The sequence below is a fragment of the Pelophylax lessonae genome (assembly GCF_965119305.1).
Source record: "Pelophylax lessonae genome assembly, chromosome: 10".
Taxonomy (NCBI): Eukaryota; Metazoa; Chordata; class Amphibia; order Anura; family Ranidae; genus Pelophylax; species Pelophylax lessonae.
In genome coordinates, this window is record NC_138777.1 from 15,368,703 (window position 1) to 15,392,319 (window position 23,617).

Here is a 23,617-nt window from a genome sequence, read left to right on the forward strand (position 1 = left end):
TTGGTTTGCGCAAAAGTTATTGCGTTTACTATCTAAGGGAAAGATTTTTGTCATTTTTGTTGTTTTTTTTTTTTTAACGAGTAATGGCGGCGATCTGCGATTTTTTTTTTTTTTGCGGGACTGCGACATTGCGGCAGATCGGACCCTTGACTGACATTTTTGACACTTTTGGGGGGACCAGTGACACTACTACAGTAATCAGTGCTATACATATGCACTGTTACTGTAAAATGACACTGGCAGTGAAGGGGTTAACTTTTTTTTGAGAGGGAGGGGTTACGTGTGTCCCTAGGGGCGTGATTCTTACTGTGATTGGATGTGGCTTGTTGTGTAAGAACAGAGATCAACGGTCCTACATAGTAGAACCGTGTGATCTCCATTCTTACACAGGGAAGAATGACAGGCGGCTTTGTTTACATTAGCCGCCTGCCTTTCTCCCGGTGTAACCGACGATCGCGAGTGCCCGGCGGACATCGGGTCCGCTGGGCACACGCGCGGGGGGGGGGGGGGGGGTCCGTGAGCGGGAGTGCTCGCTCTCTAGAGCCTCACAGGCTAGCGACGTAGTCTTACGTCGCTTTGCCTGTGAGGGGCTGACCGCCGCAGTAAATAGTCGTGCTGCGGTCGGCAAGAGGTTAAACAATGCACTAACCGATAAGTATAAAAGATGTAAAGTGTAACGGTGTAAGAAAAAAGCAGGGCTTAATAGCAGCCAATTTGAGTACCCTAGAATAGATAATTAGTGCATAAAAAAATTGGCGCTAAAATAAAACACACATGTAAATGTAATAAAAATAGCATAAAAAAAATTCAACGTTACATAAATCATATAATAGGACCAATATGAATGTGTTTGAATACAATAAAGTGCATAATCATGCTATTTGTAAGACAAATAAAATAAAAGTGGAAAATTCACACAACAAAGTGCAATAATTCAGAGGAGAAATCATTTCCAAAAAAAAATCTCTAGTGATAGTCCATAGAGAAGTGAAAAAAGTCCACAATTTTCCACTATTTATTGTGGACATTTAGCAAGTGTGACACTTTTTTTTCACTTATCTATGGACTATCACTAGAGATTTTTTTGGAGATTTCTCCTCTGAATTATTGCACTTTGTTTTGTGAATTTTCCACTTTTATTTTATTTGTTTCACAAATAGCGTGATTATACACTTTATTGTATTCAAACACATTCATTTTGGTCCTATTATAGGATTTATGTAACGTTTAATTTTTTTATGCTATTTTATATCACATTACATGTTTGTTTTATTTTAGTGCCAATTTTTTTTATGCTCTAATCATCCATAAAGTTAACTATTCCTTTATTTTTACCTGGTAAACCCACCACTTCCTGTCCTAGGGTGACAACATTCGCTTACTGCACTATATCAGGACAGCAACAGGTCTACTGAAATCTTTCCCTCTCCTTCTCCATAACAGAGGGGAGGTGTTCGGTAGTCCTTAAAGCGGAGTTCCAGCCTCAAATACCTTTTTTTAACTAAAAATACCCCTATAATACTAGTCCATCGCCCTTTACAGAACCGCTATTCTCATACTTACAAGGTGTACAGTATTGGATTGTAGTCAAAATCTTACTTTTAAAAACGCTGTCTGGGCGCGGCCATCTTGGATGTGGGCATCTGAAGCCGCAGTGTAATCTGATGTGTCCTTCTTCCTGATTCCAGGGAGTGTTCTGGAAGTTCTTCCTGATTCCAGCCTCCTGGGAGTGATGACAAACAGCTCCCAGGATGCAATGCAAAGGAAGTGGCGTAGGTGGCCGCGGCCACAGAGGGGGGAGAAGGAGGAAGTACAATCAAAAATGCCCTGTAAATAAGGTAAGGGACCCCCCAAAAAATTTTTTAAATGCCCTATTGTTGATCAGCATAGCGAGCACTCCAGGAATCACTAAAGTTGCAAAATAGGCCGGAACTCCGCTTTAAGGATAACTGGGAACAATAAAAGGCTTGGATTACACAGGTGGCCGTGGTCGCCGCCCCTTCTGAAAAGTGATCAGTGATATGTCACCTCCCCACCAACTGTTTTAACCCTGTGAATGCAACAGTGTGTATTACATGTGGTTCCAGAGTGGTCCCATTCACTTGAATAGGTTGCATTTGCTGGCGGTACTGCCCGGCCACCGTAACAGGGAATATCATTATTGCTGCTATCTGGTTGCCTTTACAGCTTAAATTAGAAATAAAGGCAAAACTTTTTTCTCTATCGTTCATTGACAGACGCGGTCTCTGATCTTCATATCAGTAGGATTATGCTGCCCCCTGCAGGAGGGGGCAACACTGATAGTGAGGCAATCCCTAGTTATCACCAAGGTCACCATAACCATTCCCTTCTATTACTGTTCTTGCAACAACCCAAAATTTGTGATTTTCTTTCACTTTTGGTGATAACAAACCATGGTAACTAAGAACCAAGGTAAGAAGAGTTAACAAGCAGAAATGAATAAAAGTAGGAATAAAAAACCTGCTGTGCTGTCTTCTCAAACCTTACATATCAAAGTAAGGAAGAACTTTGATAAGAGTTCTATAGGGTGAATCCACTGTTGGGTTAAATGCTGGAAATTTCCTAAATTCACAAGAATGATGTTGCTGATTTTGCAGGTTTTTGATATAGGCCGAGTGTCAGAATAATCAAGGAGCGTACTATGAAGAATTTATAGCATAGGCCGGCTGTAGTCTCCGGAGTGAAAAGTCCGTATTGTATTGGATTTTTTATGGGCGGCAAGGTCATTGTCCTGTGTGGGGATGTGGAATTGGTTAAAGCCCAATCAAACCTTCCTGTATTATTTACCATAATGAAGTCAGGGTGCATACATTTCTATTTTACTTTAAAGGGGTTGTAAAGGATGAAGATTTATGCATTCTATGCATGAAGGTAAAAATCCTGTGTGCAGCACCCTCCCCCCCCCCCCCCATGCTTACCTGAGCCCCCTCTGATCCAGCGATGTTCTCAATACCCTTGGGTCTCTCCCTCCTTATTGGCTGGCTGTATGGGGCTCTCCCTCCTTATTGGCTGAGACAGAAGCGGGAGCTTTCAATCACAGCCAGTTAGGTAATAAGGAGAGGGCCAGGCTGATCCACAGCTCTGTGTGTCTTATGGCTTGGGAGCAAGCGTGCAGCGGTGCACCCAGGGCAAGTGGCTTTCACTGGGGGCACTGCTTGAGGGGGAGGAGCCAGGAGCACTGGCGGGGGACCCAAAAATAAGATGATCAGAGCTGCTCTGTGCAAACCTATTACACAGAGCAGGCAAGTATGACATGTGTGTTATGTAGCACCCTTCTAGGTAGGTGCTAGTGAGAAAGTATAGTTTGTGCTCTGTCTGCTTACCAGAAGAGCTGCAGGTAAATCTATATTGCTCTCTACCTACCAGAGAGCAGGATCTGTTAGTGAGGTCTGCTCAGTGTTCTCAGTATGCGATTCATTCTGTCTAGAGAGTGTTTCACACTGGTCCAATAGAGAGGCATGTTGGACAGTGGGAGGAAACCTGACGAATGGGGGCATGGGCTTTTGATACAGTCCTGACGATTGGCAGAGGGAAAGTTGCCTCGGTGTATGTTGGAATACTGTATAAAAGCCAGGAGCACGTGTGCTCGAGGTCTTTCGTTGGGGAGCGGAGTCCTGGAGAGGGGGCAGCTGCCTCCTCCTCTGTAGAGGTGCCATGAGGCCTCAGGGGTTCATCCCGAGGGCTGGAAGAGTAGCAGTGAGGAGCTGAACCCAGAGCTCCAGGGAAGCTGACTGGGAGGGGATACGTCTGATGAAGGAGTTTAGTGCGCATGCTCCGAAACGCGTTCCGTCACTTCCGGAAGGCTTGCGGTTCACCGCTGCCTTCACTTGATCCAGCTCCTCTACGGTCCTTCCTGTATCGTCATCACCCGGCTGCGGGCCAGTCGGGATGCGGAGAGACTGTACACAGGAAGCGATCTAGGAACATGGAACACGGATTCAAGGATATTCCTATGTGAGTTACTACTATATATTATCATGTAATAAAGTTTATGCTACACTCAGTGGCACCTGTTCGTCTCCTTTTTGGAGGGGAGACCCTGGAGGATCTGTCTCTGCAGTACAGGGAGTACAGAAACTCGTGTCCAGGGGCCTGACCCAAGGGGGGCCACCCCTGCTCCTAGGATAGTAAGTTGATGGGTGTCTGCGGGAAGAGGATGCTAGTGAGAGTCTCCTGAAGATAGATTATCGTCCATGAAGTCGTCTTGTTAGAGAGCAAAGAGAACAAGAGACCTAACCCCATCCAGTGTGGATAACCAGCCTGGCTGTTTCATATCTTTTTGAGTGGAGTTTTGAAGGTAGAAGTCCTCAAACAATGTGAATAGTTCAATTGGAGTATCCCACTTTCTCCCATCCCAAATTATCAATAAACATCAAAACCAAACACCTCTAGACTGTTCATTCATGTGTTGAGCCATTGGGGACAAGGAGAGATTCAGAGATTTGTTCAAGTAAATGTGTGCTGGTAACCAGGGGAGCCCTGGTTACCAGCACACCAGTGCTACAGGTTTTTAAAAAACAAAGTTTTAAAATCCGTTCTACATGGGTAACAAGGGTTACAACACCCTGGGCTAGCAGCATGCAAGAGAGCCGGAACCCTGCACAAAGCAGAGCTCAGTTGTCCAAGTCTCCAGCAGTCTGACACACCCCCTATCCAGTTGCTCCTATCAACAGTGTTCAAACTTCCTGAGCAGGGCTATTGATTGGAGCACTCGGAGGGAGGGGGCGTGTCAGACACAGTGGCGGCTGGTGCTCCATCAGTAGAGGGAACAGTGGGCGGCAGATGGACCCCCCCTCCCCAATCACTTCAGGCCGCACCACCATATACTCCCCCCCCCCCCATGCCAGTTGACTTACCTTGCTCTGCGTGACTGACAGGCATCGGCGGCTTCCCCCTAAATCTCCATGTTCTCCTCCCTCCTTATTGGCCAATAGGATGCCTTCTCCTTTCGGCCAATCGGGAAACAGGTCTCAGGATTGGCCGGGAGGAGAATCAGTGTGGCAATAGCGAATATTCATTCGCTATTGTCACACAACTGGGTGGACTCGGGGCGCAGTGCTCTGCGCCCCGAACTCACTCTTTTTTGAAGCCTATTAAAACCTCTGGCTCTAATCACGTGCTTAAAAAAAAATCCCCCATCGGAATCCATCCATCTGACGCTAGATTAGGGGGCTGGATGCATGGGTCGGGGGGGGCGGCACCCCTGCGCCCCTAATGGACAGGCCACCACTGGTCAGACCTGCTGGATACCTGGGCTGAACAAGGGTCCGGCTCTTTAGCGTGGTGCTAGCACAGACCCATTGTTGCAGCAAATATTAGCATTAAAAAACAAAATAAAAGGTCATATTTATTATGCAGCCTGACTGCCATATAGTAATAATATAAAAAGGTTCAGCTGGGCTTTCAGTTCATTGCAGTTCCTGGCAAAGAATAAAGGTCTACCTAGGAGAAAATCATTATACAGGGGAGGTAATATCGGAGCGAATGGCTTTGGCAGTGAATGACTTGGGTACCTATTCTCATAGTGACAGTACCATGGAGCAGTTAACAGCGGTGCTTTGTCTTTTTTTTGTCAGGATTTTCTTGTAAAGAATAAAGATTTATTAGGTTTTATAGGAATGGTACAAAAACAGCCGATAATTCCGGGGGGGGGGGGGGGTGGGATGCGGCCCCCACTCGGTACATAATGAATGGTGGCAAAGAACAGTAACATGCTGTGTACTCTGTCATAAGACAGTACAATAAAAAAAAAAATCAATGGAACCGTTCTCATGGTGGTGTTTTATATTTCAATGATTATTAATGAAGGAGGAGGCATCGGGAGGTGGATAGAATGGCGCGGTTCCCCACGTCGGGCCAGCATGCTGCACTGAAAGTAAGACACAGAGAGAGTTTTCCCCCCAGTGGGGGAGAGAAGAGTAAGGATCAAAAAAAAAAGAAAGAAAGCAGATGAGAATAGAAGAGATTAGAGGAGGGGTAGGAGTAGTAGTAGTAGGAGTAGTAGTAGTACCGGGTGCCCAGAGTGAGAGGGGAGACTGACTCCCAGAAATGTTGGTAAGTGCCTTTAACATCAGGGTATTTTTAAAGCTTAAAGCGGAGTTCCGGCCTCAAAATCTAAAAAATCGATTTTGGGCCATCCGCTTGCTGAGTGTCACCTGAAAATGAAATGGATGCTCCCGATTTTTTTTTTTTTTCCCATTTACCTTGTTATTGAAGAAAATATACTCACCTTCCTTCCACTTCCTCCCTCTGCGGCCGTGGCGTCACTTCCGATTTGCGATGACTCCTGGGAGCTGAATGTCATCGCTCCCAGGAATCAATGCGCCTGCACCGGCCCCGCTTGCCACTTCCGGTGCAGGCGCGGCATTCCCTGCTAAACAGCTTCTGGGCATGCCCAGAAGCTGTGCAGGGATGCTGCGCCCGCACCGGAAGTGATGAGCGGGGCCGGTGCAGGGCATTCTGGGACTCAGACGTCACCGAAGAGGACGCGCTGGCTTCAGGTGCCCACACCTGAGATGGCAGCGCTGGACAAGACGTTTTCAAGGTAAGTATTTCTTCTTGCAGGTAAGTGCGACCCGGGACAGTTCAGAGGCTATCCATTATGGAATGTACTAGCCCTGACTGTCCCGGGGGTATTTTTATCTAAATTTCACCCCCGTGGCCGGAACTCCGCTTTAAAATGTATTTTTTCATACAACTTACCTGTAATGAAGTATGACCCACATCCTGCAGGCTGAAATCTTGTCTTTGGTGATGCCCGGTCCTCTTCACAGAGCTAAACTTCTGGCTCTGTAGGGGTTAATAACTTTTGGTCTAACATTGAAGTAGGTCCCTGATGGGTGCCTGGACCTTTCTGCCCTCTCCTCTGTGACAAAAGACCGTGCATTGTTTTCACAGACACATATAATGATCTCTCAATGGCGGAGGAGATCCGGTCATTTATCCGCCTCTTCCCCATTTGCAGTGTTGCATTCTGTATGTAGCACACCCCACGTTGGAGCTGCAAATGAACATTGATCCCCCCACTCCTGCACAGCCAGACACGCCGGACCTTCAGAGCGCATGCGCCGCTGATGTCAGCGACTGCATGGAGGGAGAATCTCTCCTAAACTGTGCAGGTTTAGGAGATATTAATTTTACCTACAGGTAAGCCCTTATTATAGGCCGCATTATAGGCTTACCTGTAGGTAAAAGTTAGTGATCGACCGATATCGTTTTTTTTAATGCCGATACCGATATTTTGGTCATCACATATCGGTATTGGCCGATATTTTCGGACATGTTAAAAAAATGTTTTTTATTTTTCTAAAGGTACTCCTTGTGGAGGGATCTGGGGGTCTAAAAGACCCCAAACCCCTCCTCTGCACCAAAAAGCATTCAAAATGCCAAGTTTGGCAGTTTTGAATGCTGTCAGTTTTTTTAATTCAAAGGTGATGTCATGACATCACTTCCGGGTTTTTTACATGGAGTCCCGGGTCTTCTCTTCGGCGGCGGTGGAGGTAGGATGCCCGGGTCTCCCGGTGGGACAGGAGACACGGGCAAGCCACGGAAGGCGGCGGGAGGGGGGGGGCGACGTCCCCTCCCGCTCCTTCTAATGACAGCCGAGCGGCGTCTCAGACGCATCGGCCCTCATTACAAGACAGCCGACCGTCGGCTATCTTGACACCGGTACCGGGGTGTTGCCTCTAGCTGCAGGCATCACTCCGGTACAAGCACTTTCCCGAAATATCGGCAATATTGGTAACCTCCGGGGCCAATTCCCATATATCGGGGAAAGTGCATATCAGCCCCCGATATATCGGTGTTGCCGATAATCGGTCGATCCCTAGTAAAAATTAAAAAGTGGAGTATACTAATTTAATTGTCTTTTAAATAAACGGATACCTTTTAAGGCTACACTTAGTTGGCGCCCCTTTTACCTTCTTGCCATTACAGAGACTGCATCTAGCTCCTGGTGAGCAGCCTCAAGTATTTCTGACATTACATATATGAAATTTATTTGGACCGTCTAACACTTGTGTCCCTTATATGGTTTTTGGACATTCTAATTGTTGTGTGCCTGGATTAGAGTACTATTTTTAGGGCTGAGTGATTTTTCCCCTTTATGATTTATTGTAAAACATTTATGCAAGAATAACCCCCCCCCCCCCCCCATCCTCCCAGATTAAGAGGAGATGATCATATGGCCAGTGCCATTTTAAGAGCATTAAAGGGTCCCGGGCAATGCCGTGCACTGGGGCCCCGCCTACACAATCACCCACGAGTATAAAAATGCAAATTATGGATAAGGCGATATTTATTGGTACAGCAGTGCCAGGCTAATGACAGCTTCCAAGTTCGGCAGCTGGGTCCGGTGAACACATACACGGACGGGAGTCAGACTCGACTGTTCCCGTGGAGGCGGACATGCATTCCTGCAGTTGTGTGCTCCCTCTCCAAGGCCCAAGTGGCCTGACAGCAGCGCAGGGCCGACAGACGCTTGCCACCTGCTAAGTTTGGCGGCGGGATGCACAAGGGAATCGGGACTAATGCTTGGCTGGGGCTGGGCAGGTGGGGCCCCCCGGGTAAGTGGGGCCCCTGGGCAACTGCCCAGCTTGCCCATTCGGTAAGATGGCCTTGCATACGGTCATTCTCTGTACAGACAACACATTTTTTTCACCCCGGTACAAAAAAACATTTTCATTTGTCATTCAGTGCCGCGTCCAAGGTTAAAAAGTCATCTCTGACGAAGATGCGCTAAACATCCCGGCCTCGCAGTGGCAAATCTTTATCTCCCCCGCCATAGATTGGCAATCATGTTTCATATTATGGCCGGAATGAGTTTGTTAATCAAATGGGACAGTGAATATCTTTTTTCTTTGCTTGAAGAAGCAGATCCAATTTCTCAGGCTGGTTTGTCTTTGATTAATATGTCGCTTCATCCCAAAGACACTGACTTTGGCGTTCCTCGTAAAAATGTGCATCTACGTGACCCTCCTATTGATTGTACTGCTTAACCCCCCCTCCCCCCTCCCAGTATCACACAATGCTCTGTATGACGGTTCAATGCAAATATTATTGGGAGGCTTTTAAATATATAGATAGCAGAATTATCTTTTGCATTGCTTTATCAATAGAGAATTCTATACAGGCCATCCATCTCTGCCCAGCGGAGCTTACAATCGTATTTCTTCACCAAAGGCGAGCCGAAGCACTTGGAATACAAAAGCTAGGAAATTAATAAAGGAAATATTCAATGCAATCCTTCTTTTCTTCCAGTTCAAACATCACTTAAAGTGATACTAAACATTTATTTAATTTTATTTATTTAAATTTAACATTTTTATTCAGTCAGTTAGGGGTCCGATCTGACTGCTGTAATGTTGCAGTCCCGCTAAAAATCGCAGATCGCCGCCATTACTAGTAAGAAAAAAAAAAATAATAAAAATGACAAATCGTAGCTGCGATAACTTTTGCTCAAACCAATCAAAATGCACTTATTGTGATTTTTTTTTTTTATCAAAAATATGTAGCAGAATAAATATTGGCCTAAAGTGATGAAAACATTAATTTTTTTTTTTTTTATTGGGAATGTTATATCTTTTTTTCAGAATTGTCGCTCTTTTTTTTGTTTATAGCACATGTATACAAATGTAATAAAAAATTAAATTTTTATTAATTTACATTATCCCTTCTCTTTTTTTTTTTTTTTTATTAGGAAAAAAAAATCGAAATACCTTTTTCTTAGTCGGTATACAGCTGTCACATGACCCAGCTCTCTCCCAGCCTGTCTGCAGGGAAACACTGGCAGGAGGAGCTTCTAGTTTAAAAGGGAGGGGAGGAGCTACAGCATCAACATGTGATTGTTTTATATGCGATTTTACTCCTGCCTTCTTAGTCGTTTTAACCCTCATTAACTACTTGCCGCCCGCCCGCCGCAGACATGCTGCGGCAGGCTGGCTCAGCTCAGCGAACCCCCGTACCTGTATGACAGTTTGCGGGCGGGCTTGCGCTCCTATTAGGCAGCGGGGAAGCCGATTCACGAGGCGGGGGGCCACGATTGCCGCCAGGCACCCACTATCGCTCCCCGTGGAGAGAGAATGGCGGTCTGCTGTTGTAAACACAGCAGACCGTTGTTCTCTCTGGAATGAACACAGAGCACATGTGATCCTCCTATTTAGAAACACAGGTCTCTGTGTTGATTCCACAAGCCCATCCCCCTCACAGTTAGTAAACACCGCCTAGGCTCGCACTTAACCCTTTGATTGCCCCTGAGTTAACCCCTTCCCTGCCAGTGTCCATATTACAGTAACAGTGCATATTTTTAGCACGGATTACTGTAGTAATGCCACTGGTCCCCCCAAAAGTGTCAAAAATGTCAGTCAGGGGTCCGATCTGTCCGCCGCAATGTCGCGGTCTCGCTAAGCATCGCAGATTTATGTAATTTTTATTACATTTTTTTTTTTTTACTAGTAATAGCGGCGATCAGCGATTTTTAGCAGGGCTGCAACATTGCAGCGGACAGATCGGACCCCTAACTGATATTTTTGACACTTTTGGGGGGGATCAGTGACATTACTACAGTAATCAGTGCTAAAAAAAATATGCACTGTTACTGTAATAATGACACTGGCAGGGAAGGGGTTAACACAGTGGTGATCAAAGGGTTAAGTGTGAGTCTAGGGGAGTGTTTTCTAACTGTGGGGGGGCATGGCTTGTGAAATGATTATAGAGACCTGTGATCCTATATAGAAGGATCACAGGAGCTCTGTGATCGTTACAGAGAGAAGAACGGTCGCAGCCGCTGGCCCCGTGAATCGGCACCCCCTCCCAGCACCACGAGTGCGACCGACATAGGGCTTCGTTGTTTCGCGCAGCCAAGCCAGCCTGCCGCAGTAAATATGCGGCGGGCGGTCGGCAAGTGGTTAATAAGTACACATTGGGGTTGATTTACTGAACCTGTTGCACTCAGAATCTGGTGCAGCTGTGCATGGCAGCCAATCAGTGTCTAACTTCAGCTTGTTCAGTTAAGTTTTGACAATAAAACCTGGAAGCGGATTGGTTTCTATGTATGGCTGCACCAGATTTTGCACTCTCCAGCCTTAGTAAATCCCCCCATTGTAAACTCTTATTGCAACAACTGCGTGGACATCATTTTTGACATGATTTTTATATTTTGGTTATTATCAGATTCAGAAATACTCCCTCTAGTGGCCATTTCTATATGATGGAATGTAATTGGAATTTGTGCTGTATGGTTGAGGTATTGGAGATTTTTCTGTGCTCTCCATCACATCCGATAACTCAAAGGCTTTTTTCTGAATTTTGCAGCTTCAGAACTCCCTGAAAACAGACCTGTGCCTTGACCAGGGGCCGGACACTGACAATATCCCCATCGTCTACATCTGCCATGGGATGACACCACAGGTTTGTTTTCTTCTATTCATTTTGCTGTAAAATATTTTTTAAGCTAATGTCAGAATAGTCAATAATAGTCCTAAAAAAAAATAAAAAATAGCCTATCCCTTTTTTTTGCTTCTACATCTCCCCAGCAGAAAATGTCAGTGTTTAGCAGTATGCAGTACAGAACAGGGACTGACTGGCAACTTTCAGCCTAGGGGACAAGTACAATCCAGAGGTCCATGGTGCAGCGAATCGCCCCCCCCCCCCCCCCATCCCACTCTCCCTCTTCCCAGCCTCTTTCTGACCCCCATTCCAAGCTGAAGCTCTGCTCCAGGTACTCTATAACCCCAGGCCGGAATCTGGGTTTCTGACCTGGCCAGCAGGGGGCGGTTGGAGGGAGCTGGGACAGCTCAGTTGGGGCTGGCCGGAGGAGAGTCTCCAGTGGGGCATGGAACCAGTCTTTTCTCAGACACAGTTTACATCATCCATGGTGGGGGGGGGGGGGGCTGCACTCTGTCTTTGTCTTCATCCCGCACTCAGTAGGTCAGCAGTGGAGACTTTTTACTTCTTTTCACCAGGAATCCTTTAGGAATGTCCGTGGCAGAAGCGGTGCAGCCGAGTGGCCCAGGGGGCAATTGTCCCCTGCCCTCTTCATTCTAACCTCTCCCATAACTTCTAATTTTGACCTGAATTTTTTAGCCAGTACGCTTAAGAGTGGGCTTCAAGGCTGCCCTTAGCCTGGTCCATACTCAGAAATGGGGGGGTGTTTGGCTTAGCGTAGGCAAATGTGGTTCAAGCATGCATAATTTATCTTGCAGGACTTCCCTCTCCTCTCCTTTTTTTTTTTTTTCTCTCCTGCCTTGGAACCAAATACGAATAATGTTTGATAATGTTGATATTCACATTCCTATGCCTACAGTGAACTATGGTAATGATCTTGACTGCTGCACTATGTGTATAGTTATATTGTAACCAGAATATGCCGATTTTGACAATTTCCACTGCTACACCATTGATGAATATGTTTTCATACCTCATTGGTTGTTTAAAAACCTTTTTTTTTTTTTCATTAAAAATTATTAGAACAGAAAGTCAATGCCACATTTTGAAGCAAATGTAAACAAGCCCGAAAAGGCATCTACCACTGAGCTAAGCAACCTGCTTAAGACAATAAATATACATACAAATGGATTTAAGGAGCTGTAAAGTCAGAAGGGTTTTTTTTTTTTTTTGATCTTATAAGATAAAAAAACCTTCTGTGTGTAGCAGCCCCCCCCCCCCCCCAGCACCCCTAATACTTACCTGAGGTCCTTCTCTATCCGGCGATGTCTACGAGTCCCTCGGCCGTTGGGGACTCTCCCTCCTGATTGGCTGGGACACAAACGCTGTGCCATTGGCTCCCACACCCAGGGCCGTCTCGTCTTTATTATTGATTGGACCCTGGACAAACATTTACTTGGGCCCTCCCAAATCCACTTATCAACTATTCTCAGGCAGTGCAGGCTCAAGGGGCCTTAGGCCCCACAACAATGACTGGGCCTGGGGCAGCTGGCCCTTTTGCCCTGCCTTAAAGACGGCCCTGCCCACACCTGTCAATGAAAGTCAGTTAGCCAATCAGGAAAGAGAGGCGGGGTCGAACCGCAGCTCCGTGTCTGAATGCACACACGGGGAGCTGCAGCTTGGCTTGGGTTCCCCCATAGCAAGCTACTTGCTGTGGGGGCACTCGATAGGAGGGAGGGGCCAGAAGCAGCAACGAGGGACCCGAGAAGAGGAGGATCCGGGCTGCTCTGTGCAAAACCAACTGCACAGAGGGGGGGAAGTGTAACATGTTTGTTATTTAAAAAAAGACTTTAAAATCACTTTATTGAATTTGTACAACATTGTTCCTTTACTTTGCTACTACTTACAGTATGAAGTATTATTTCTGATAAGATTTTATACGGTCTGATAATGTACGTCATCTTATTATTTCTCACCACTACTCTAGTTTTCATGCGTGTTATTCAATTCAAATAAGCATTATATTTGTCCCTTTTAGAAAAGGCAAATTTTATACAAAGCTTACAATGATCCCTGTGTGTAAAGGCCCCCCCAGCGCATGAAATCTTGATCTTGAACAATGACTGTACCTTGCCGTGCCTAAATAGGAGACGAAATGATGGAAGACCCCCGCAGAGCTGGAGAAACGCAGCCTACTTACACTCAGGAACAGACGTAATTGAAGTAACTGAATAATTGCAGCCTAATGCAAATAACTGCAGCCTATTCTCCTATGGATCCGTCATTCCCTGTTAAAAGTAAATCTGGGAACAAATGTGAATTTGAGGCTTTTCAGCTGCTCGCACTAGGAGGATCCGTTTGAGGTCTGTTCTTTTTTGGAACAATTGTCTCAGTGGCATTGGTGTGCAGGTTATGGGACGTTAAATGGCAAACTGTCCATTGTCAGCATCTAAACTCACTATGTAGCAGAATCCTGTTGGAACATATATCAAAAATGGTTTCTGTGGAAAGGAGTTCTCTCCATACCTAAAGTTTGGAACTTGGTCTAGCCCATGGGTGTTCAACCTGTGGCCCTCTAGTTGTTGCAGAGCTACAAGTCCCATCATGCTTCTGCCCAGAGGCATAACTAGAACCTTCAGGGCCCCGGTGCAAGAAACCATTTTAAGCCTGGGGCTCTTCCCACTGATCCTGGGGCCCTTTACTCTCATTGCGGGGCCCTTTATTATGGTCCCACAGTGGGCCCCCTTCCTGCCATCTTGGGGCCTCCCCACGGTGGTGGAATGCCAGGGCCTGATCGCAAGTGTGACCTTTGTGATCCTGGAAGTTCACCCACTGGTGTCAGTAGTTTTTATTTTTTGGTACTTTAATTGTATTATTTTTTATCATTTTATTTTATTTTTTTACAATGTCACTGACTATGACTCTGTCCATTCAGAAAAGGAAGGAGCTGGTAAATTACATATTTAACCAACCCCTTTCTGGTTCTCTATTGTGACACATCCCCTGCAGCAGAGGGGAGGGAGGGGCAGGGGAGCACACAGGGGCCCAGAGACAGCAGAACGCAAGTGAACTGGATAGGAGGAGTGGCGGGGGCAGCATACAGAGGAACCAATCTCCTCCATTTTCCTCCTGCAGCTGCAATTATTGTATGGGGCTCTCCCTCCTTATTGGCTGAGACAGCAGTGGGAGCTGTCAATCACAGCCAGTTGGGTAATGGCGAGAGGGCCCGGCTGATCCACAGCTCTATGTGTCTTATGGACGCATTGAGCAGTGGCTTGGGAGCAAGCACGCAGCGGTGCACCCAAGGCAAGTGGCTTTCTCTGGGGGCACTGCTTGAAGGGGAGGAGCCAGGAGCATTGACAGGGGACCCAAAAATAAGATGATCAGAGCTGCTCTGTGCAAAACTATTACACAGAGCAGGCAAGTATGACATGTGTGTTATGTAGCACCCTCCTAGGTAGGTGCTAGGCAGAGAAAGTATAGTGTCTGCTTATTAGGAGAGCCTGATTAATAGTTAGGCCTGTTTGCATGTGTCCAGGGTGTGATTCATCTGGGCTGAGGGAGTATCCTCACTGTATCCAATAGGGGAGCATATTGGACAGTGGAGGAAATCCAGCCAGTGACACACAGGCTTTTGTAACTATCGCAGTGGGTTGGCACAAGCAGTGGTGCATCCTGGGATACGTTATAAAAGCCGGGAGCACGAGGCAAGGGGTCTTTGAGCGGGAAGCCAGGTCCCAGAAGGTGGGCGACGGCTGTCTCCTCTTCTGCAGCTCTGAGGGTGGTCGTCGGCCTAGTGAACCAGTGGTGTGGCTGAACCCAGAGGTCCAGTGAAGCTGACTGTGGAGGGGAAGGCAGAGCAACTCTAGAAAAACAGTGTCCATGAGTACAGGGGAGCTTGCCAACGGGTCTGCCCAGGAAGGGGACCACTCCAGTGGTGGCACAGTGGTGTAGTTGTTAGCACTTTCACCTAGCAGCAAGAGGGTCGCTGGTTCGAATCCCAATCACGACACTACCGGCCTGGAGTTTGCATGTTCTCCCTGTGCCTGCGTGGGTTTCCTTTGAGTACTCCGGTTTCCTCCCACACTCCAAAAACATGCTGGTAGGTTAATTGGATCCTGTATAAAAAAAAAAAAAAAAAAAAAATTGTCCCTACTGTGTATGTATGTGAGTTAGGGACCTTAGATTGTAAGCTCCTTGAGGGCAGGGACTGATGTGAATGTGCAATGTATATGTAAAGCTCTGCGTAAATCGACAGCGCTATATAAGTACCTGAAATAATAATAATAGAGTCAGCGGACTGGTGTCAGCACACAGGCAGTGAGCGAAAAGATGGTGCCAAGTTGTTAAGAGAATATTCAAACGGGAACGGTCAATTTAACTTCACTTCAGTGGCAAGGTGAAGCAGCGGCCTTGCTGTATTCTACAGTCAGTTCTCAGAATTGTGCATAGTTACTAGTTGGGAGTATCCCACTCATCCCTTCTCCCATCCCAGTTCTAAATAAAACACAAAAACTAAATCCCCTGGACTGATTATTGTCTGAGCCAAGAACTTTTAATGCAGTGTATCTGCTGTCAGTTCCTAATGGTAACCCAGGGGAACCCAAGAAGTGTAATTCTCAGCAGCTCTCTAGGGGGCAGTGCTACAAATATAATACAAAATAGAAATCGCAGAGGTGATCAAATACCACCAAAAGAAAGCTCTATTTGTGGGGAAAAAAATGATATAAATTTCATTTGGGTACAGCGTCGCAATTGCCAGTTAACCACTTGCCGACCAGTCACTGGAACTGTACTGCGGCAAAGTGGCTCGATTCCGTCCAGCGACGTAGACCTACGTCGCTGGACTCCTCCCCTTGTAGGCGGCGCACTCCCGCTGTATTCAGTCACAGCGGGAGTCGGGCCAGGGGAGGAGCATCGGCGATCGCCGCTGCTCTTCCCCGATCGTCGGGGAATCGAGTGTGGACATCCGCCCACTTGTGTAAACAAAGCGGGCGGATCTCCTAAGTGACAAACAGTGACAGATTGCAGGGTTCAGCATAGCTGAACCTGCGATCTGTCCCTGTGTCACTCAGTCACCTCCCCCCCCACACATGTTAGTAAGCACCAGGCATACATTAACCCCTCCCTCTCCAATAAAATTAACCCCTTTCCTGCCAGTGTCATTTTTACAGTAACAGTGCATATATATAGCACTGATTACTGTAGTAATGTCACTGGTACCCCCAAAAGTGTCAAAAATGTCAGTCAAGGGTCCGATCTGTTCGCCGCAATGTCGCAGTCCCGCAAAAAAAAAAAAAAAAAAAAATCGCAGATCGCCGCCATTACTCGTTAAAAAAAAATTCCACCAAAAATGACAGAAATCTTTCCCTTAGTTAGTAAACGCAATAACTTTTGAGCAAACCAATCAAAATACGCTTATTGTGTTTTTTTTACCAAACATAGAAAGCAGAAAACAAATTGGCCAAAAATTTTAAAAAAATTTGATTTTTACATTTTTTGGGGGGGAATTTCATATAAAAAAAATGTGAAAAATATTGTTATTTTTTCAAAATAAACGCTCTTTTTTTGTTTATAGCACAAAAAGTAAAAATCGCACAGGTGATCAAATACCACCAAAAGAAAGCTCTGTTTGTGGGAAAAAAAGGACGTAAATTTCATTGGGGTACGGCGTCGCACGACCGCGCAATTGTCAGTTAAAGTCGCACAGCGCCGAATCGCAAAAAGTGGCCCAGACGTAAGACAGCAAAATCCTCCGGTGGTAAAGTGGTTAAAGTAGTGCAGTGCTAATTAGCAAAAAGTGGTGTGGTCATGAAGGGGATAAAACCTTCTAGAGGTCAAGTGGTTATGATCATACCTAGAATTGAGTTTTACGAGTGTACCTAATCGCTCACTCCGGGATAGATAGACGCTCACCCCTGCACAGCCTGGTTGTAAACCTGAAACCCATCGCCGGGCCGGCTGACATCTGGCAAAGTTAAAAATCCATTTTGGACCTTTTAAAATATAGACTGAAAATCCCTCCGAGCGTTGGATGAACAAGAAGCGTAGAATGTGGAGCAGCGGCAGAACTCACGCACAGAGGGGGAAAAAAAGAATGAAAAATAGGTCAATCTACAGAAAATAATAATGACTTGTGGGATTTTTATGGGTTACATAATCCCCCCCCCCCATAGGCTTTTACATGATAAATTACACAGACCAATGAGAATGCACCAAGTGCTGATTACAGGGATTTTCCAACATCTTGCAATTAGAACACGAGAGGCTAAATAATGCACAATATGCAAAACACAGAAATAATCTTTTATCTGGATTCCAAGAAAAAGACCGACATTACAAGTCTGATTTATTTCCCTCAAATTATTTAGAACTACCTTTTGCTGAAAAAAAAAAAAAAAAAAATTAAAATATGTTTAACCACTTAAGCCCCGGAGGATTTGGCTGCTCAAAGACCAGGGCCTATTTTGCGATTCAGCACTGTGTTACTTTAACGGACAATTGCGCAGTCGTGCGACGCTGTACCCAAATAAAATTGACGTCCTTTTTTTCCCACAAATAGAGCTTTCTTTTGTTGGTATTTGATCACCTGTGCGATTTTTACTTTTTGCGCTATAAACAAAAAAAGAGCAAGTATATGTAATTGCGGCGGTTAGCAAGTGATTAAAGGTCATGGCTGACTATTTAATTCTTTGCTTCCATTAACCACTTTAGTCCCGGAGGATTTGGCTGCTCAATGACCAGGCCCTATTTTGGGATTCGGCGCTGCGTGACTTTAACAGACAATTGCGCAGTCGTGCAACGCTGTACCCAAATGAAATTGACGTCCTTTTTTTTCCCACAAATAGAGCTTTCTTTTGCTGGTATTTGATCACCTGTGCGATTTTATTTTTTGCGCTATCAACAAAAAAAGAGCGACAATTTTGAAAAAATAACGATATTTTTCACATTTTTTTATATGAAACTCAAAAAAAAAACCCGTAAAAATCAAAATTTTTTTAACATTTTAGGCCAAGTTGTTTTCTGCTACATATTTTTGGTAAAAAAAAAAAATCGGAATAAGTGTATTTTGATTGGTTTGCGCAAAAGTTATTGCGTTTACTAACTACGGGAAAGATTTATGTCATTTTGATTGTTTTTTTTTTTTTTTACTAGTAATGGTGGCGATCTGCGACATTGCAGCAGACAGATCGGACCCCTGACTGACATTTTTGACACTTTTGGGGGGACCAGTGATATTACTACAGTAATCAGTGCTAAAAATATGCAATGTTACTGTACTAATAACGCTGGCAGGGAAGGGGTTAACTTTATTGGTAATCAAGGGGTTAAGTGTGTCCCTAGGGGCGTGATTCTGTCAGGGGGCGTGGCTAGTGAAGTAACCACAGAGACATGCGATCCTATATAGCAGGATCGCATAGCCTCTGTGCTTACTTCAGGGAGAATGACAGGCGGCTGACAGTCACTTTGCCTGTAAGTGCCGCAGTAAATCTACGTTAGGAAGTGGTTAATGAGTAAAGTTCTAGTGTAGGAGAGCCAAAATAAAAGCGGTTTTAAAGGAAGGAAATTTTAAAGTTTTGTCCAATTTATTAATAACCGAGCAACGCATTTCGGGGGTCTTAAAAGAAACTCTTTTTTTTTTAGGATTTAAGAGTCTGGCAACCTGCCCAGAACAGCCGGAGGAAAACGGCTGGTAGCTGTCGGCATGAACAGATTGCGTTGCCTTTGAAAGCCGTTGTGCGGATGGAGTGCTGTCTTTATCAGCGTCCGCCATGCTGTATGCTTCACCCTGAGGAGGTAGACCAGCCTTTTTCAACCAGGGTGCCTTGAGGATTCTTCAGGGGTGCCTTGGCAAAATGCCTAAAAATTACCCCAAAATTGTATACAAGCTGGTGGGTGGATGAAACCTGCCTTTTGGTTACACAAAACCACAGGTTTTCATTGTACACCATTACAACCTCCTAGCTGCCAACCTCCTAATGACCAATGACATCATCATTTGATAAGGAGGATGCCAGTTGCCTGCATATCACCCTCGTTTGACCCTCCCTTACCTCTCCCCATCAGCTTTAGGGTCTCATTAGATAAGTGAGGGAGAAGAGAAACATTGGAATACTAGTCAGTACCAGTTTGCAAAGGTGTATTTGCTTTGGAAGAATAAATCACCTTTTTATGCTGGGTGTCCTATGTGTAATGATGTTGCTGCATTATGTAAAACTATAAGATTCGTTTTTAGATTTTAGCATGGGGCGCCTCAAGACTGGCCATAATTTTGGAGGGTGCCTTGACTGAAAAAAGGTTGAGAAACACTTAGGCCCCATTCACACAGGCGGACCGTTCAGATTCGCCTGTCCGTTTTTTTGGCGGATCTGAGCGGTCCCCCCATGCATCCCTATGGGGCATCGGACGTCAGCGGAGACTCCAAATTTCTTGGCCTACAGCAGGGGGGGCAAACTAAATTTAATCGAGGGCCGAATCAGCAATACGATCGCCCTCAAAAGGGCCAGTTGTATCTGTAGGACTAGATGTTGAGCATCCCATACCCTTACATAATACGTCAGGAGCCTCCCCACCATCAGATGTTGAGTCCCCCACCCTCCCTTACATTACAGTGCACCACTCTGACCTTGTGCTGCTGCTGGGAAGAAGCTGGAGGCATTGCTGGAAAGCAGAAAGCACAGGGTCTGGAGAAGGGCTGTAGGAGAGGTGCGAGGGCCATATGAAATGGCCCGGAGGGCCGGATTCGGCCCGCGGGCCTTGTGTCTGACACATGTGGCCTACAGGGTCTCAACTCTACAGTCTATGAATACCTGCCCGACCTAGCACCAGTACAACCAGTATAACAACAGAGCCGCAAATAAGACTGCAGAAATGATTATGTAGCAGACACCCCCGCTCTTTAATTTTGCAGGCAGACAGTGAAGGTCTTCGAAATACTAGACGTTGTGGAGGGCATTTTGAGAGCTTAAGATAAATAAAGACAGCAGATTATTACATTTTGTACTTTAAAACGTTCTATAAAAACATTTTTCATTTGGTTTTCCCTACCAGCAAAATCACAGTGCTTGCTGGATATTCCCTTGTAAAATCAGTGGTGACATCATCACTATGCTGTACATAGACTGTGCAGAGAACAGAGCTGTGGGAGGGACCCAGCAGGACCCACCCACTGCAGGTGCCTGCAGAAAATTACTGGAGGGGGCAGAGACCCGACCAATCACCTTGTGAAAGGAGAGAGAGAGAGCAGAGCTGTGGGAGGGACCCAGCAGGCCCCACCCACTGCAGGTGCCTGCAGAAAATTACTGGAGAGGGCAGAGACCGGACCAATCACCTTGTGAAAGGAGAGAGAGAGAGAGAGCAGAGCTGTGGGAGGGACCCTGCAGGCCCCACCCACTACAGTTGCCTGAAGAAAATTACTGGAGGGGGCAGAGGCCCGACCAATCGCCTTGCAAAAGGAGAGAGAGCAGAGCTGTAGGAGAGGCCCAGCAGGCTCCACCCACTACAGTCTTCCTGCAAAAAAAATTAAATGAGGGGGCGGAGACAAGACCAGTCACCCTGCACAAGGAGAGAGAGAGCAGCAGTGAGCGGTCTTTATTACAGGAAGGAAAAGTCTCACACTGGATTACTGCACAGATCTGGAAGAAATACACAAAGCTCATTGAGATTCAAGAAGAATACACAGGATGAATGGATTTACACTATATTTACTGATCCCGGAATTCAGTTTTTTTGGGGTCAGTAAAGGATTTGAAGCCTAAAGGAGTCAGCAAAGAGTGGAAGCGAGTGACCTTTGATGTAATCTAATGTTTGAAGACCCCAGGGTGTTCAAAGCTCAGGGTGAAGGACGTCTTCTGGATAGTATACAGCAAAGGCAAGTGGTGGGGGGAGGGCCTCCGAAACAGGGCAGCCATCAGAAATGTTGGGGCCCGTCATACAGCTTAAGGCCTGACAACCAATGTTCCGCAGGGCCCGCCCACTGGCCATCCCACTGGGTCCTTTTCGCCCAAAAATATGAAGCCTGCCTCTACCACAAGGTAGACTCTTGAGAAGGACCCTACACTACTGCCCCCCAATCTATCCTCCCCTAACAGATCTAAGAAAGCAAAAAAAAAACTCCAAAACAAAAAAACCCTTAAGTTTAATCTCCTCCCATGTATTCAGCAAAGAGACAGCCCAATCCAGCAAAGAGATGTCCCCATATAGCCAGCAAAGAGACTGGGAGCCAATTGATCTGGGGGGATACTGTACTGGGAGGTAACTGATCTGGGGGGGATACTGTACTGGGAGGTAACTGATCTGGGGGGATACTGTACTGGGAGGTAACTGATCTGGGGACAAACTGACCTGGGGGGGGATGATTGCACTGGGGGTCCCCCAGTACATCCCCCTCCCAAGATCAGTTTGCTTCTAGTACAATATCCCCTAGGTCAGTGATGGCGAACGTTTTTGAGCCTGAGTGCCCAAACGTTACCATAAAACCAACCTTTTTTTGCCAAAGTGCAATTAAACTGCAGACCCCCAGCTGCTCAGGCCACTCCAAGATGGATTGCAGTCAATTCAGCACTCATCAGGCTCCGGCGTCCAGTGTCGGTGTGCCTGGCTGCAGCTTCTCCTTTTGTTAGTGCCTTTGAATATCCTCCTCACTCTTGATTGTATCCTTTCAACCCCATCATCTTGCTCCTCTCTGGCTGGTTATACTCCAGGGGCTGTTGTAGCTTGGGCTCTCTCTCCCTTCTGAACTACCTCGCAAAAGTTATTGCGTTTACTAAGGGAAAGATTTTTGTCATTTTTGTTGTTTTTTTTTTTTTAACGAGTAATGGCGGCGATCTGCTATTTTTTTTGCGGGACTGCGACATTGCGGCGGACAGATCGGACCCTTGACTGACCTTTTTGACTCTTTTGGGGTTACCAGTGACATTACTACAGTAATCAGTGCTATACATATGCACTGTTACTGTAAAAATGATTGGATGTGGCTACTTGTGTAAGAACAGAGATCAACGGTCCTACATAGTAGAACCGTGTGATCTTCATTCTTACACAGGGGAGAATGACAGGCGGCTGTGTTTACATTAGCCGCCTGCCTTTCTCCCACTCTAACGGACGATCGTGAGTGCCCGGCAGACATCGGGTCCACCGGGCACACGCGCGCGTGTGGGGGGGGTCCGTGAGCGAGCGGGAGAGCGCCTCTGGCGGCGTGCGCTCGCTCCCCAGAGCCTCACAGGCTGGCGATGTAGACCTACGTCGCTTTGCCTGTGAGGGGCTGACTGCCGACGTAGATCTAAGTTAGGCAGTCGGCAAGTGGTTAAGGCATGCTGGGGATGTAGTTTTTCTTTAATTGATTAAAATGGAGCCATAGTCTTCTGGGACTACATGTCCCATGGTGTACTTGTCTAACTCCTCATTGGTCCCTGGCTGCAGCTAATGAGAAGGCAGGAGGAATCAGAGTGGACCGCAATTCCCTGCAAGCGCCGCTGCCCTTGTCCTGTGGTGCGTGACAGAAGAAGGGGGACCAGTGGGGGGAATACACTGACAGCCCGCGCTCGCTTCTTCCCTTGTCAGAGCATGGGCAGTGGCAGCAGCTTTCGAGTGCCCACAGAGAGGGCTCTGTGTGCCAGCTGTGGCATGCGTGCCATGGGTTTGCCATCACTGCCCTAGGTCAATCTGCACAATAACCTTCTAAGGCCAATTGACTCCTGCTTACAAACGGAGGGAGACAAGAGGGAATGGGAGGAAATCTCCCCCTAGGAAGGGAAATTCATTCCTGTAAGACCGCGTTCACACTGGGGCGACGCTACTTGCCGGGGCGACCTCACAGGTCGCGGTGCGCAGCTCGCACCGCGACCTCGGAGCGGCCGGCACAGACTTCATATCATTGAAGTCAATGCAGGTTGCTCCGGGTCGCCCCAAAGAAGCTCCGGACCCTTTTTCTAAGTCGGATCGACTTGTGTCGCTCCTATTAGAACAGGTCCACAGCTTCTCTATGGCAGGTGACCTACGGCGACCTGTCAGGTCGCCCCAGTGTGAACGAGGTCTTAAGAGTTATCATGGGGAAAAAGGTGTCTCCACTGAAGCTTTATCACCAATCCTTGTTTCCACAACAACCCAAAACTTTCAAAATACAATAGTCATGAACAGGGGTACAGACAGCAAAACAAATGTTACAGGGGTGATAACCCTTCTCTATGCCATCCAATAAATGTAAAAAAAAAAA

General features: G+C 46.4%; 1 protein-coding gene across 1 annotated transcript in view; it reads left to right on the forward strand.

Annotated features, from left to right (window-relative positions):
• The window catches only part of GALNT18 (polypeptide N-acetylgalactosaminyltransferase 18), a 548,225-nt gene that overhangs the window by 481,335 nt on the left and 43,273 nt on the right, over positions 1 to 23,617 (forward strand). The window contains exon 9 of the mRNA XM_082270869.1: positions 11,332 to 11,427. Coding sequence (XP_082126995.1) covers positions 11,332 to 11,427 — 96 coding nt within the window. The remainder of the gene's footprint in view (positions 1 to 11,331; positions 11,428 to 23,617) is intronic.